Genomic DNA, 17,198 nt, shown 5'->3' on the forward strand with positions numbered 1-17,198 from the left:
GCAATTTAATAGAATAAATAGGAAGCAATATATGTAACGTAGATTATGTTTTTTTTTTTTTTTATGAAGAATCGAGTAAACGAATGCCCGATTTCATCGCGAGCAAATACGAATGAAAAAACGCTAAAAAATTGGGCCGTTCAACGATACGAAACAAGAAGACCCTATCCTGAGCTAATAAAAATAAGCATTTCATAATAGACATAAACAATGAAAATATATTGATAATTAAAAATGTACCACTCGCGAGTAAATCCAAAAGAGGAATTACTCGCGGTCATGCTCGTCAATAATTTATCTAAAAAATTACAACCAGTAACTCGTGCCGATTCGGACCTTTCATCCACGGCATGATTGAGCACCGGAGGGACTTAAAATTTGTTCACTTACTACTTATGAAGTTCTCCGATGGCTCCAAAACACTCGTTCACGATAGGTCGAAATTTAAGTTGGTTGAAATTCCTTGATAGATCTTCAATAATGCACTGACTCTAATGCGCGATAATTATTTATTAATTACGAGACGACACTGAATTTAATATTCGCGAAACTTTACCGTTACATATATATATATACAGTCTGTACGACTGTTAAAAAAAAGCAACACTTTACACGAACAAACACTGACACTATAACTGATTGCATTGCACGCAATCGATTTAAGATAACACATGTTCCTTGAAATTAATTTAAATCGCGAAACGCGAAGAAATTTAAATGAGCGAACAAACACTGCTTCTATCTCGCGATTCTCTCGTTTTTATTTTTGTTTTTATTTTAACGACGCAACAACACTCGATTTATTTATAACACTCGCGAACGACCGCAATGATTTTCTGAAAAGGTCACAAATAAAATTATTAGTATCATTGTTATAATTAAAAAATCGTTCAAATTATTGTGGAAATTTTTAATAAAACTTACATAAAATCATTGTTGAGCCTTTGCACAATGAGCATCCTACCCTGGAATGATAAAGAATGATTTTTCATTTATCTGAGAAAAGAGTACGAAAAGAAATTAGTGGTATTATTGCTGTAATATAAAATTATTATTATCGAAGAAACAAGTTACTGAAGACTTTGTTCCTTAAGGATCTGCTTCTGCTCCAAGATAATGAAGACAATGTATTAATACTGATTTTACTTCATAAATTTATATTGGATCTAACTTGATTTAATTAATTAATAATAAATATATTTGATTAGTTAATAATAAATGTTATAAGCAATTATAGACGCTAAAACTATCCTATCCATGGTCATAAATGATTTATAAAACTTGAACAGCTAAAAATATTATAAATAATAAGTACTATACGCAAAGTATCATAAATAATAAGTATTATACGTAAAATATTATAAAACAAAAAAGAATATAACATTTGAAAAGTATATTTCCTATAAATCATCTTTGAAGATAACGTATTAAGAAAGAATATATTATTTTAAAAGATTATTCCTTCATAATTAATATTAAATTTAAATTTGATAAAATTATGAAAAGCAAAATACTTTGGAAATATACCAAAGTAACCAATTAACTTAATAGTGTTTACGTCGCATATCAAAGAACACCAATTATTAATGTCTCACTAATTAAAAGTTCCTACACATGAAGACGCAATTATTAACGAAAATCTTATAAATTGTTCAAATAAAACGATAACTGTACCAGCAAATTCCATCGCAAATTAATTGAAAATATAAAAATATATATATTAACCTATTGTAACAATTAACCTATTTTAATAATAATCCTCGTAATCAATAAATAATACACTAAATAAATATCGATAAAATTAAATATATAATAATTATAAAATATTAAAAAATATAGAGAATATATTACTCAAGAGGAAGAGTTTTCGTGAAAACGTACACGCCGAACAGAAATACTTTAGCGAACTGACGACTTCGTCTTATCCTTGAAAGAAAAAAGAAAGAACGCGAACGCTCGACTGCTTTTGTTTTCCACAATAATAAACTTCCTAGAAATTCAATGTTAAATACAAGCCAATATTTACTTACATATCGAATGCTATCTTTCTCCCTCTGTTATGGCTCGCTTTGTTCTTGAAAAGAGATAGACATCCGTATACAAAGCGTAAGGATAATATCGTGCGTATTCTTTGTTGATCTGCCTCGCTCGTACAATTCTTCGAAATCTGAAAGATACAAGGTCGTATTAAATATAAAATAAATTATGTGATGCGTAATACGTACGCCTTTACAAATATATATGTGTATGTGTGTTCTTATATATATATATATATATTATAATTTCATACGTACGTATAAAAATAACGAATATAATACGAAATACGATCGATCGCGATTATTAATGTAAAATGTGTTCGTTCGAACGTTGCTTAAAGGCGAAAAAAGTCCCAATATTGTAAAAATAAAGTTGGTAAAAGTATTACGTCATAACTCCCTAGCAGTACGCCAAAAGCCGATTTTTGTTTTCACGAATATTTTCTAAATGCAACAATGTCCCGACTTGCGAACGCGGCCTCGTGAAAATCGCGTGTTTGACTATCGATTAATATACTAGGAGAGGGTGTACGTTAGAAAAAAATATGCTAATTACCTGTAATTACGAGGACGACGAAGCACACGCTATTAGTATACGCAATCCAATATGGCGCTGACAGTACCGGCAACGAGATTGAGCAGGCCCCGCCGCACATGCGCAGTACGTTACTTTATACAACGCGCGGAAGAATATACATATAATTATTAAATAGAATAATGCAAGAATTTATCTTGATTTGTATCGCATTTACCTCGTAAGTATTAAAATTGAAAGAAAGAATATGTTGTACAAGTTCTATATAAGTTCTATATAAGTCTATCTAATCCTATAAGTGTCCGATCGTATTTGACAAAAATAATTTGAACAATTTATACGATTTATAATTCAAATAATGATTCGGCAATAGTCGGGAATCATCGGAAATATTCGGTCTTTTAGAAGAAGACGTACAAAACGACGTATACGCGGCAAAGTAATAGCTTTTAAAATGACGGGAGGGAAAAGAAGAAACTGAATAACAAAGGTTTTCATTTGCATATACAAACAATACTGCGATCTATATAAATATCAAGAAGAAGAAGAAGAAGAAGAAGAAGCATTTGCACGCTATATATATAAGTCGGTATCTTATAAAAAAGATTTCCTTTCCCCATTTCCACTTCTATTTCTCTTGTTATATTTTTATCTTAAGAAATCAGTTGATTCGCATGAATCTATCTCGAATGTCGATCTCGTTTAGCAATTAGCGCGATATTCCAGGAGTAACAAATTCATTAGCGGAAGCATCGTAGATTGATATCGCTCGTTCGATGGGTCACCTTTTTCTCTCTTAGCAAAGGTACTAATAAAATAATAACGATATAACGCGTTTCGTGATACCACGCGTTCGAGGACCACGTTCGACGATTATTAAAACGCGAGGCATTCGATCGTAAATAACGTATCGATACGTCGATATCGAATGCTCCTTTCTCCTTTAGTCACTTCTTCTGGCTTCTCCTACCGGCGTCTATCTATCTCTTTCTCCCCTTATCTGTATCTATAATCATGCGGAGTACCGCTCTCGTTCGTTTCGTCGCTAATTATTTTAATTGGCCGGCGCACATTCAAAAGGAGAGAGAAGCTACCCAGCGGCGACTCTGGAAACTAAGACTACGATCGCTGATCCGGACTCTACCCTCTTCCTCTTCTTTCTCCTCCTGCTCCACCTCCTCCTCCTTCTCTCGTTCCTCTTCATCCACCATTCTCCATCCTTTCTTCCTTACTCTTCTCAACTCTGTTTTTGTTTCTTTTTCTTTTTTTTCTCTATCTCTTTCTATCTCTTTCTTTATTAACCCAGCGTTACTTCGAAATCTCTCGTTAACATATTGATTGGTGATGACGGAACGATGCTCCCTTGATCCTGAATCGAAAGAAAAAGAATCGATCATTTCAAGATTCGTATATACATACATTTATAAATACTCGCAAAACTATATTTTCGTATTGTTTCCTTACGAGAAGTTCGTAAAAGTTACATTATAATATAGGTAAGTGATAGAATGTCTCATAAAACAGATCTAGCTTCGATCATCACCATCATCATGATTTCATGAACTCTAACGCACGCGTTTAAGAAGAGTTATACTAAATACAAATAGTTCGAAGAAGCACCCATAGATATTTCACTGTCGTCATATAAGCTGTACCTGTCGTTTCTCTCCATACGCATAACATACAAAATCCTTTCTCTGTTTCTCTCTCTCTCTCTCCCTTTCTCTTTCTCTCTTGAATCGCGTTCAATCTCTTCGCGCAAACGTCTCAACTGGCGGCAGGCATTAATCTTGCTTCAGCAGAAAGATCGGTAGGAGCAGTAGAAGAAGAAGAAGAACAGTAGAAAGAAGAAGAAAAAGAAGGAGGAGAAGGAAAAGGAGGAGAAGACGAAGAAGAAGGTTGAAAAAAAGATCAAAACAGAGGAACACTTTGGACCAGAAGAAGAAGAAGAAATAAAAGAAGGAACGAAGAGGAGCGGGTTTCGCGTAAAGAGCCAAAGGTATCCAAGATCGAAAGCAGAAAGAGAAACAATCGGGGATCACGTGGACTGACGGAAGACGACGATCCCCGAGCGGGAATTTTCAAACGAGAGATCCAATGCGAAGACAGTAGCGGCAAGAGAAGGAGCCACAAAGACGGAGCTCCGCCTACGTCGGATTCTTCTTCGCTTTTCCTTCTCCTCCTCTTTCTACTGCTGAAGGGCTCCTTGTCGCCGTCGTTGTTGCTTCGACAGACTGGATACCACCGCACATGCTCACCGTTGTCTTGGACCATTTCTCTCTCTCTCTCTCTCTTTCTCTTTCTTTCTTTCTTTTTCGATCTCCTTTCTTTCTTCTCCTCGTATCCTCGCTTTCGTTCGTGTCAATTAATGTCCCTCGCGTATAACGTTGCAAGGCTACCTTCCTCTCGTATCGTCCTCTCCCTCTTCCTCTCTCTTTTTCTTTTTTTTTCTTTCTATTTGTTTATCTCTCTCTCTCTCTCTCTCTCTCTCTCTCTCTCTCTCTCTCTCTCTCTCTCTCTTTCTTTCTTTCTTTCTTTCTTTCTTTCTTTCTTTCTAGACTTCTCGCACGGCGAAGAGATTGATCGATGGGCCGAGAGCTCGCGATGAATTGGGCTCCGTCGTTGCCCGTATTTTTCGACGGCGACTCCAGGACTCAGTCCATCAGCAGGCACACGTTCCTTGGCTATCTACGCACCAGCATTTTTTACCCTTACCAAAACGAGTACCAGATTCGCTGGAGATACCGGTATGTATATTCCGCTTTGATGGCGCCTTATCGGGAAGAACGAAAGGATCCTGGATGTTATCGAACGTGGAGAAATAATAATGGATCGATAGTTCGTTCTATGGAAAAATATTTATATCCACCTCTACACACGTATCTATATATCTACATATAAAATATCATCAACTGACGAATATTGTAAATACGTCGAAAACTCGAGTCCCATTGTAACGATCGTTCTTCGGACGAAGGAAGGAAAGGGAGAAGGAGAAGCAGCAGCAGCAGGTACCTGAAGGACCAGCATCATCTCTCTTTCTTCTGCTTTCTTGTGGCTAGCAGTGGCACGGATTCCGTGGTCGCCGGAGTTTCGCGACTAAACCGAGCTAATGAGGCAGTTTGGCTGCGTCAACGGAGCCGCTTATATTTTTCTTTGACGCATCGACCGCTTGTCCGGCTGTCCGTCCTTCGTCCATCCTCGTTCCTCTCTGTGATCCAAGAAAGGGAACCGAGGAGAATCGCGAGGAGGAGATTGACGTGGCACGCTATCCCCGTTGACAAGAATGTGACAAGAACCGAACTGATTTTGCTCCCTACGTTCGTTCCACGCGCGATGTAGGCGGCATCGTCGGCCGAAAACCGATCGTCCCTCTTATTCCACCGGTGAGAAAGAAAAGAAGAGGATGATCTCGAATTTGTTCGCACCTACACAGACTCCTTTCGATTATCTCTTGTCTACGATATACACTCTCTTTCTCTTTTTCTCTCTTTCTCTCGTACGTTATAATTACGATCGATTTTTTATTTCATATATTCTGTTTTCTTCTTTTCTATTTTCTTTTCTTTCTTTTCTTTTTCTTATTTTTTATTTTTTTATTATTATTATTATTATTTTTTTTTCAACGAACAGAAATATTATCTCGCAAATATATATGCAAAATATACAGTACAGGTTACAACTATTATTCTCAAGTAAACGACTTGTGGTGTTTTGAGTAAAGAAAAATTGTCCTTGTCACTCGCGTCCTCCATGTATCAGAAATAATTCTGTGTTCGTTCGCCTAAAGAAAAGGGGATACGAGAGAGATCTCTCGATCGTGTCCACCGATTGTGAGAAAAACTATGTCGTCCAGGTGTAATGCTTACTGTCGGGCCACCTGTGGTGCCTCGACGAGCCGATCGTTTTACCGGTTTTTCTCGGTTATTAAGAAACCATCAATCTTACGCGCCGATCCGATCGGATTATGCGGCACTGCGGGATTCTCTTGACCTTCTTCTTCCTACGACGAACGCATGAGACAGACAGAGAAAGAGAGAGAGAGAGAGAGAGAGAGAAGAGAGATCATCTCTTTACATTTGATATTCGAATCGTAGATCTTTGCGAATAAAGTTGAAATTCATCGACAAGAGAGAAAGGACACTGACCCTAAAAAACACTATCTGCATAGATAGAAAAGAAAGGTGCAACGTGTTCGGACGTCAACGAGTAGAAAGGATCATGTTAAAGGAGATTACGTGACAAGAATCCATCATCCTCGGCGGGGCCTCGAAATCTCTTTCTGGACCGCTCCCGATCGATGGTGGGAGGGAATGAGAGAAAAGGAAGAAGACTTGGGTCCCCGAACGTCAGTCCTTGGGCCGACAAACAAACGTACGATTCCTGTCGTACACAAGGCGGCTGTCACTTCGAGTCGTGTCAGACGTCAAACGACTTTCGCCTCTGCGTTCTTCCTTCTCTCTTTCTCTCTTGGCACTACCACCAGAAGAACGTCATGTGGGAAGCAAACTTTGTTACTCTTAGAGATTCAGGGCCCAGGATTCGAGTTCACGGCGCGACGAATCTCACAGGGCGTTCCGGCTCGCAAAAAAATGACGAGACGATTCTAATGATCGGTACCAGGGCCACACGAGGGCACTGTCGAGCACTGGAACTAATCGGGGGCGGACAAATACCGAGAGACGACTCAATCCTTCGAATTATCTTTAAAAATACAATCTATGTGTGTGTGTGTGTGTATATATATATATGAAAAATATCTTATCGTTCTAACGACCAGATCAACAAAACTGTCCAGTCGGATAGAAGGCAACTGACCTTCGCGAGGACAATTAGGAAGGTTGAAGGAGAACCGATGCGATACATTGAGACATCGCGAAAGTTAATTATCGCTCTCGCACGGTAATCTTCTTCACGGTGTAACGAGAAGGAGAGAGAAAGACGAACGATCGTAAATCGTATAGAACCAATGGGACGTGGCGAAGGCTCCGGCGTGGATCCACCATAGGATCGCTCGCCGTTCGACGGAGCCATACGATCAGGGTCAGACTCTCTCTCGTCCAATCCCTTCTGCGTCCCTCCGAACGATTACTTTCGCTCTTCCTACGGCCGTTCATGCTAATCTTCCTAACAACTGTGCTCGCGCCAATAGAGAAGCAGCTTTCATTCTAAAACGAAAACGAACGGACCACCAGGTACGATCCGATGGATCGACGGATGGATAGATCCACCTCGTCTCTTCGACGAGAACCAACGTAAAAATGAAAATGGACGACGAGAATCGATTGCTCGTATTTCGACGACGTAACGATATATTTCGTCGAGAGAAACGAAGAAACGGAGTATCCCTTCTTGAAAATATTTAACATAAAGAAATACTAGCATCGAACGCGACCCCAGAGCAAGATATTCCCTTTAATCTCCATGAGGATCTTCTAAGTATAATCTCGAAGCTATCAAATTCGTTTAAATCAAGTGAACGCTAACAGGTATACTATATTCGTACTCCGGTACCCCGTCGAGATATCCATTAACAGCTACGATAATGTACACTGACTTCGATCGAGTAGCCATTCGGAAGGAGAATACCATGGAGTCTTTGTATCTAAGCTACTCATGTATCGGCCATTCGAGTAGGCCCCGGCATCCTTATCACATATTCCTAGATTTAAAGGCACCTGGGACCTCGTAGAGGCGGAGGTGGAATACGCCGATAATATCTCGCGGTGGCTCCTCTCGATTCAGCTCTTGAGCATTAATTCCAGCGGAAAGAGAGAAAGAAAGAGAGGAGAAGGGGAAGAGAGACAGAGAAAGAGAGAGAAAGAGAAAGAGAATGAGAGAGAAGAGGTAGAGGAGGAAGGGCGAGACAAAACGATGCGAAAGACCATCTATGAGATGAGAAAATAATAATAAAGTGGAAATGAGCGAGCCGGTCCATAAATTGCTCCGCTCCTTGTTAATGGTCTGGGGGCCTGGGGCGACCTCAGCTAAACGTGGCCCGGTCTGACCCGACTCTCTTCTTGTTCTCTCTTTCTCTCTCTCTCTCTCTCTCCCTCTATTCGGGCCCCTTCAAGAGGATCTGGTCCGAGCCGTTCGTGGGTCTCTCGCGAGGCTCATTTCTGTATTTAATGGACGCCCAGAAATGGCCACCGAGTCGCCGAGCTCCCCTTCGACCAGAAAGAAGAAGAACCGAAAGAATGAGAGTCCACGGCAGCCGTGGACACAAAGGGTGCACACGTCGAAGGTGGATACTCTCCTGGCTATGATTGGCGACCGGGCGTGGCTCCTCTCTTACGAGCCTGAATGCGACGACTCCTTTTTCTCATTTTCTTTCTATTTTATTTCTTCTTTTCTTTTCTTTTCTTTTCTTTTTCTTTTCTTTTTCTTTTCGTTTTTGTTCCGTTTTATTTTATCCTCCCTTTCCTTTCCTTTTTATCGATTTTGCTAAAACGTTCTACGTTCTCTGGACATAAGCTACTTGAAAATATTTCCTTCAATTTTTTCACAACTTTTACTTATAATTAGACATGTTAGTTCGTCAATTTTGTAGGAAAAACAATTCTGTCGGAGTCGGTTCGTTGATCAATATTTCGTTCAGTCAACGATTCATTCAATTAAATCAATTATCTTATCGTTAATCGCATTAATAATCGACAATTCAATTATTAATACAACAACTTTGACGGCCGTAGATTCCATTGAAAAACTCTCCCAAGCTGTCTGCTTTTTTACGTAGTCACGAATGTTTTTTTGAGTACTTCGTACTGCTATTAGAATATACTTATTCCGTGGGAAGCATTGACGTTGCCATCATTTAAATTTTATCATATAATCATGTAGATAATAATCTCCACTAAAACATCGCCGTCCTAAAGTTTATTAATGAGTAATCGATTCATAATTACAGATAAGAAAAAAGTCGATTAATAGACTTCAGGTCGGTAAGTGCTGCCGATAAATGACGCTGATGTCCTGTCAGCGGCCATCAACGTGTATTAATGCTTCTTTCTTATTATCATTTTCAATTAATCAAAATTATATAAATTTCAATCTTGATTGTAATTGTAAGCGTTTTTCGTTGATTGAATTAAATATTATCCAAGAATGTTATTATATTGATATATTGTTCATTCTACACTTAATCAAAATATAGAATCTTCTTGAAACGTTGTTTGATTCTATCAATTCTAAAAAAGCTTTATATACAATTAACTAATTAGATTGATTTGTTTAAAATAACTTATGTTATCCGAGGAGTAGATATGATTACCAGTTCTATTCTTTAGTATTGAGGGTATCACCGATCAAAGGCTTATTCAATGTCCTCTACACAAACTGTACTGAACTACAGCCTCTGATAACCAGTGGTCGGTACGACGATACGATAAAATCAATTGGATTGATCTAACTTGATCAAACAATTGAATTTTTAATAACAATAATAAAATGTTACCATGCTAAAATACACTTTATTTTGCATATACATTAAGTAAAATATGAATTAAAGAATAAGGATTAGAGAATGAATGTAGAAAATTGTATTCATCTAGAAAAGAAATTATATTGATTTCGCATACCTTTTTACAACTTCACGATAAAAATCAAAGACGCATGAACTAGCTTGTCTACACTTATCCAAACATTCTAAAAATTCTTTATCAGTGAAACGTCCCATTGTGTTACAAGAGATAATGTCTTTTTTTATACTATCGTACGTAAAGGTAAAAACTGCCACGGCATTCTAAAAAATAAAAAGGGATATATACCTGAAGATTCACTTGATGAAATTAATTTCATTAAATATATTTCATTTCTTTTTCTTACCTGCAATTGATTATTATCTGGATCAAGTATAATGTTTTTTGAATCTTTTTCAATCATACAAGTGACAGCCGCTACAGTGAATTTCATAGAAATTCCTGAATTAATTAGAGCCAAGCAAGCAGAATTAATAATACAAGCTAGAAGCTGAAAATAATTACATTTTAATGAAAATATCATACATATCTTAATTTTTACATAAATATACCTAAAACTTATTAATTCTAGAACTATCCATTCAACTTACACTGCCCTTATTCTGTATTTCTTGTATATTTATACATATAGCTGAACCAGGATGAAGCATTACGATAATCCCAGGTTCGCACGATTCCTTTACATATAGTTCTATCGTCCTGTCATCGATCTCTTCAAATATGAATGAACACATGACAATGATTACATAAAATTATTTCAAACTTAAATGTAAAAAACAAATAAATATAACATATTTCATGTTCTTACTTGTAGGTCCTTTTACAGGACTATATACAACTTCTACAGAAGCTTTGTCATAAATCATCTTTTGCGCTTTCGGTTCTACGGGTCCATAAACGCCTGCTACTACAGTCGTATCCCCTAAACAAATTCAAATGTTAAAGTACGGAATAATTTGAAACATCATTAATGTATAAAACAGAATATATAATATGCAACTAAAACAAAAGGATAAAATAATTACCTTGCATCAACATTGCCGAGCCATCAGGCATCGAAAGTTGATTGAGTTCACATAACATAGGACGGAGTTTAAATTCCGTTTCTACTGTATCTACTTCCATGATCTTTTTATTTATTATTTTTTAATACAAAATAGACTCGCAAAGGGTTATGTACGGCCAACACGCGAATGAAAAACCGGGTAAATAATGTACTCGTAGCGACATCTTACATCCAATCGAATAATCTTCATAACCTTATCACGAAAGTAAAACAGATCCACACAGAAGAACATAACGCAGCGATGGTAACGTTGCTTGGTCGATAAATTATCAGCCTTGGATTTAAAAAGCAAAACGTAATAAAGATATACATCATTAAAGAAGATATCTTTTTAAAGTCGAAGCCGGAAATAAGTTCTTGAAAAAATTTTGGAAAAACTTTCTGTCTCTCTCAAAAAGATCGTGTAAAAAATATTATACTCTAAAGAACAACTGATGAAGCAAAATAAAACGTTTCCATTAATCGATATATTTCCTGGAAAAAAAAACTTCATATAGTAGCGCCACTTGAGATATCCTGTGAAAGATACGAGGCACTTACACCACCACTGATTCTCATCTAAACCTTGAGAAGTTTATGGCTTGTTTCCGTCAAGCATAGAATTGCATACTTGTTACGGTGAATAAATTGATGCTCAGATTTCTCGATCCATTCCAAACGCAAGGAAACATGTTCGCGATATTCACACAGAAAAATTAAGATTATTCACTCGGGAATTTTAATGAGATTCGAATAGACGATTATATGGTAATGGTTCTCAGCTCCTGAGAAATTGTTAAATTAAAAAGACTATGTAGTACCTTTTATATCTCATACACTACAGACACGAAAATCTTACGAGCATGTTTAATAAAAAGACAATCATCTAAATCGGTAATACAAGAATCGCTACACAGATTAATTTAAATAATTCCTATATTAGAAAATATACTACGCGTTAAATATAAAATAATTTTAATATAATATTACAATACAGTTAAATATTGATTTCCGAGTCTTTACCTCTACTTAATGAAAAGAAAAACAAAGTTATTTAGTTTATTAATAGTGTATTCGCTTAGACATTCAATAGCTCGTAATTGCGTTTAATAGAAAAGTAATTTTCGTTATATTACGATACGATTAATGCATAACCTTGCATACGCACGTTTAACGTAAAGAAAAACAAATACTCGATCGAATGATGGACGTAGAAACAGTTTTCTTTCGAATTCCGGCGAGTGAAGATGGAAATTCCCTCTTCCGTACGGCTAACCTTAAATAATTAACGTTTCGTTAATGTTCTAGTTATTTAAGTAATCGAGAAAAACAAGAATAGAGGTGAACCGATATATTAATAATAGTTTATTCCTTCAAAGATTCAATAGTTCGAAACACGCGTTCAGTAGAATAGTAATTTTCGTCATATTACGATACGATTAATGCTTAACCTTGCATACGCACGTTTAACGTAATGAGAAACAAATACTCGATCGAATGATATATGTAGAAACAGTTTTCTTTCGGATTCCGGCGAGTGAAGATGGAAATTCCCTCTTCCGTACGGCTAACCTTAAATAATCAACGTTTCGTTAATGTTGTTATTATTTAAGTAATCGGCTAGAACGCGAATTGTAGTGATCCTATAGATTAATAATAGTTTATTCCTTCAAAGATTCTAATGCTCGTAATTCCGTTTAATAGAAAAGTAATTTTCGTCATATTACGATACGATTAATGGTTAACCTTGCATACGCATGTTTAACGTAAAGAAAAACAAATACTCGATCGAATGATATATGTAGAAACAGTTTTCTTTCGGATTCCGGCGAGTGAAGATGGAAATCCTCTCTTCCGTACGGCTAACCTTAAATAATTAACGTTTCGTTAATGTTCTAATTATTTAAGTAATCGACAAGAACGCGAATTGTAGCGAACGAATATATTAATAATAGTGTATTCCTTCAAAGATTCAATAGCTCGTAATTGCGTTTAATAGAAAAGTAATTTTCGTCATATTACTATACGATTAATGGTTAACCTTGCATACGCATGTTTAACGTAAAGAAAAACAAATACTCGATCGAATGATATATGTAGAAACAGTTTTCTTTCGGATTCCGGCGAGTGAAGATGGAAATTCCCTCTTCCGTACGGCTAACCTTAAATAATTAACGTTTCGTTAATGTTCTAGTTATTTAAGTAATCGAGAAAAACAAGAATAGAGGTGAACCGATATATTAATAATAGTTTATTCCTTCAAAGATTCAATAGTTCGAAACACGCGTTCAGTAGAATAGTAATTTTCGTCATATTACGATACGATTAATGCTTAACCTTGCATACGCACGTTTAACGTAATGAGAAACAAATACTCGATCGAATGATATATGTAGAAACAGTTTTCTTTCGGATTCCGGCGAGTGAAGATGGAAATTCCCTCTTCCGTACGGCTAACCTTAAATAATCAACGTTTCGTTAATGTTGTTATTATTTAAGTAATCGGCTAGAACGCGAATTGTAGTGATCCTATAGATTAATAATAGTTTATTCCTTCAAAGATTCTAATGCTCGTAATTCCGTTTAATAGAAAAGTAATTTTCGTCATATTACGATACGATTAATGGTTAACCTTGCATACGCATGTTTAACGTAAAGAAAAACAAATACTCGATCGAATGATATATGTAGAAACAGTTTTCTTTCGGATTCCGGCGAGTGAAGATGGAAATCCTCTCTTCCGTACGGCTAACCTTAAATAATTAACGTTTCGTTAATGTTCTAATTATTTAAGTAATCGACAAGAACGCGAATTGTAGCGAACGAATATATTAATAATAGTGTATTCCTTCAAAGATTCAATAGCTCGTAATTGCGTTTAATAGAAAAGTAATTTTCGTCATATTACTATACGATTAATGGTTAACCTTGCATACGCATGTTTAACGTAAAGAAAAACAAATACTCGATCGAATGATATATGTAGAAACAGTTTTCTTTCGGATTCCGGCGAGTGAAGATGGAAATTCCCTCTTCCGTACGGCTAACCTTAAATAATTAACGTTTCGTTAATGTTCTAGTTATTTAAGTAATCGAGAAAAACAAGAATAGAGGTGAACCGATATATTAATAATAGTTTATTCCTTCAAAGATTCAATAGTTCGAAACACGCGTTCAGTAGAATAGTAATTTTCGTCATATTACGATACGATTAATGCTTAACCTTGCATACGCACGTTTAACGTAATGAGAAACAAATACTCGATCGAATGATATATGTAGAAACAGTTTTCTTTCGGATTCCGGCGAGTGAAGATGGAAATTCCCTCTTCCGTACGGCTAACCTTAAATAATCAACGTTTCGTTAATGTTGTTATTATTTAAGTAATCGGCTAGAACGCGAATTGTAGTGATCCTATAGATTAATAATAGTTTATTCCTTCAAAGATTCTAATGCTCGTAATTCCGTTTAATAGAAAAGTAATTTTCGTCATATTACGATACGATTAATGGTTAACCTTGCATACGCATGTTTAACGTAAAGAAAAACAAATACTCGATCGAATGATATATGTAGAAACAGTTTTCTTTCGGATTCCGGCGAGTGAAGATGGAAATCCTCTCTTCCGTACGGCTAACCTTAAATAATTAACGTTTCGTTAATGTTCTAATTATTTAAGTAATCGACAAGAACGCGAATTGTAGCGAACGAATATATTAATAATAGTGTATTCCTTCAAAGATTCAATAGCTCGTAATTGCGTTTAATAGAAAAGTAATTTTCGTCATATTACTATACGATTAATGGTTAACCTTGCATACGCATGTTTAACGTAAAGAAAAACAAATACTCGATCGAATGATATATGTAGAAACAGTTTTCTTTCGGATTCCGGCGAGTGAAGATGGAAATTCCCTCTTCCGTACGGCTAACCTTAAATAATTAACGTTTCGTTAATGTTCTAGTTATTTAAGTAATCGAGAAAAACAAGAATAGAGGTGAACCGATATATTAATAATAGTTTATTCCTTCAAAGATTCAATAGTTCGAAACACGCGTTCAGTAGAATAGTAATTTTCGTCATATTACGATACGATTAATGCTTAACCTTGCATACGCACGTTTAACGTAATGAGAAACAAATACTCGATCGAATGATATATGTAGAAACAGTTTTCTTTCGGATTCCGGCGAGTGAAGATGGAAATTCCCTCTTCCGTACGGCTAACCTTAAATAATTAACGTTTCGTTAATGTTGTTATTATTTAAGTAATCGAGGAGAACAAGAATTGTAGCGAACGAATAGTTTATTAATAGTGTATTCGCTTAGACATTCAATAGCTCGTAATACGCGTTCAGTAAAATAGTAATTTTCGTCATATTACGATACGATTAATGGTTAACCTTGCATACGCATGTTTAACGTAAAGAGAAACAAATACTCGATCGAATGATACATATAGAAACAGTTTTCTTTCGGATTCCGGCGAGTGAAGATGGAAATTCCCTCTTCCGTACGGCTAACCTTAAATAATCAACGTTTCGTTAATGTTGTTATTATTTAAGTAATCGGCTAGAACGCGAATTGTAGTGATCCTATAGATTAATAATAGTTTATTCCTTCAAAGATTCTAATGCTCGTAATTCCGTTTAATAGAAAAGTAATTTTCGTCATATTTCGATACGATTAATGCATAACCTTGCATACGCCTGTTTAACGTAAAGAGAAACAAATACTCGATCGAATGATATATATAGAAACAGTTTTCTTTCGGATTCCGGCGAGTGAAGATGGAAATTCTCTTCTCCGTACGGCTAACCTTAAATAATTAACGTTTCGTTAACGTTCTAGTTATTTAAGTAATCGAGAAGAACAAGAATAGTAGTGAACCGATATATTAATAATAGTTTATTTCTTCAAAGATTCAATAGCTCGTAATACGCGTTCAGTAGAATAGTAATTTTCGTCATATTACGATACGATTAATGGTTAACCTTGCATACGCACGTTTAACGAAATGAGAAACAAATACTCGATCGAATGATATATGTAGAAACAGTTTTCTTTCGGATTCCGGCGAGTGAAGATGGAAATTCTCTTCTCCGTACGGCTAACCTTAAATAATTAACGTTTCGTTAATGTTCTAGTTATTTAAGTAATCGACAAGAACGCGAATTGTAGCGAACGAATATATTAATAATAGTGTATTCCTTCAAAGATTCAATAGCTCGTAATTGCGTTTAATAGAAAAGTAATTTTCGTCATATTACGATACGATTAATGGTTAACCTTGCATACGCATGTTTAACGTAAAGAAAAACAAACACTCGATCGAATGATGGACGTAGAAACAGTTTTCTTTCGGATTCTGGCGAGTGAAGATGGAAATTCTCTCTTCCGTACGGCTAACCTTAAATAATTAACGTTTCGTTAATGTTGTTATTATTTAAGTAATCGTGGAGAACAAGAATTGTAGTGAACGAATAGTTTATTAATAGTGTATTCGCTTAGACATCCAATAGCTCGTAATACGCGTTCAGTAGAAAAGTAATTTTCGTCATATTTCGATACAATTAATGCTTAACCTTGCATACGCATGTTTAACGTAAAGAGAAACAAATACTCGATCGAATGATGGACATAGAAACAGTTTTCTTTCGGATTCCGGCGAGTGAAGATGGAAATTCTCTTCTCCGTACGGCTAACCTTAAATAATCAACGTTTCGTTAATGTTGTTATTATTTAAGTAATCGGCTAGAACGCGAATTGTAGTGATCCTATAGATTAATAATAGTTTATTCCTTCAAAGATTCTAATGCTCGTAATTCCGTTTAATAGAAAAGTAATTTTCGTCATATTTCGATACGATTAATGCATAACCTTGCATACGCCTGTTTAACGTAAAGAGAAACAAATACTCGATCGAATGATACATATAGAAACAGTTTTTTTTCGGATTCCGGCGAGTCAAGATGGAAAATCTCTCCGCCGTACAGCTAACCTTAAATAATTAACGTTTCGTTAATGTTCTAGTTATTTAAGTAATCGAGAAGAACAAGAATAGAGGTGAACCGATATATTAATAATAGTTTATTCCTTCAA

The 17,198-nt window shown here is 35.9% G+C and overlaps 1 protein-coding gene across 1 annotated transcript; it reads right to left on the reverse strand.

Moving 5' to 3' along the window:
• Window positions 1-10,034: 10,034 nt before the first annotated feature.
• LOC127069431 (exosome complex component RRP46) lies at window positions 10,035-11,254 on the reverse strand. The gene is made up of 5 exons (XM_051006455.1): window positions 11,075-11,254; window positions 10,858-10,971; window positions 10,640-10,761; window positions 10,396-10,539; window positions 10,035-10,312 (listed from the first exon to the last, which is right to left on the reverse strand). The coding sequence occupies exons 1-5, from the start codon at window positions 11,172-11,174 to the stop codon at window positions 10,130-10,132; spliced, it is 663 nt and encodes a 220-aa protein (XP_050862412.1). The 5' UTR covers window positions 11,175-11,254; the 3' UTR covers window positions 10,035-10,129.
• Between the last annotated feature and the right edge of the window lie 5,944 nt (window positions 11,255-17,198).

This window comes from Vespula vulgaris, chromosome 15 (assembly GCF_905475345.1).
Source record: "Vespula vulgaris chromosome 15, iyVesVulg1.1, whole genome shotgun sequence".
NCBI classification, from domain to species: Eukaryota; Metazoa; Arthropoda; class Insecta; order Hymenoptera; family Vespidae; genus Vespula; species Vespula vulgaris.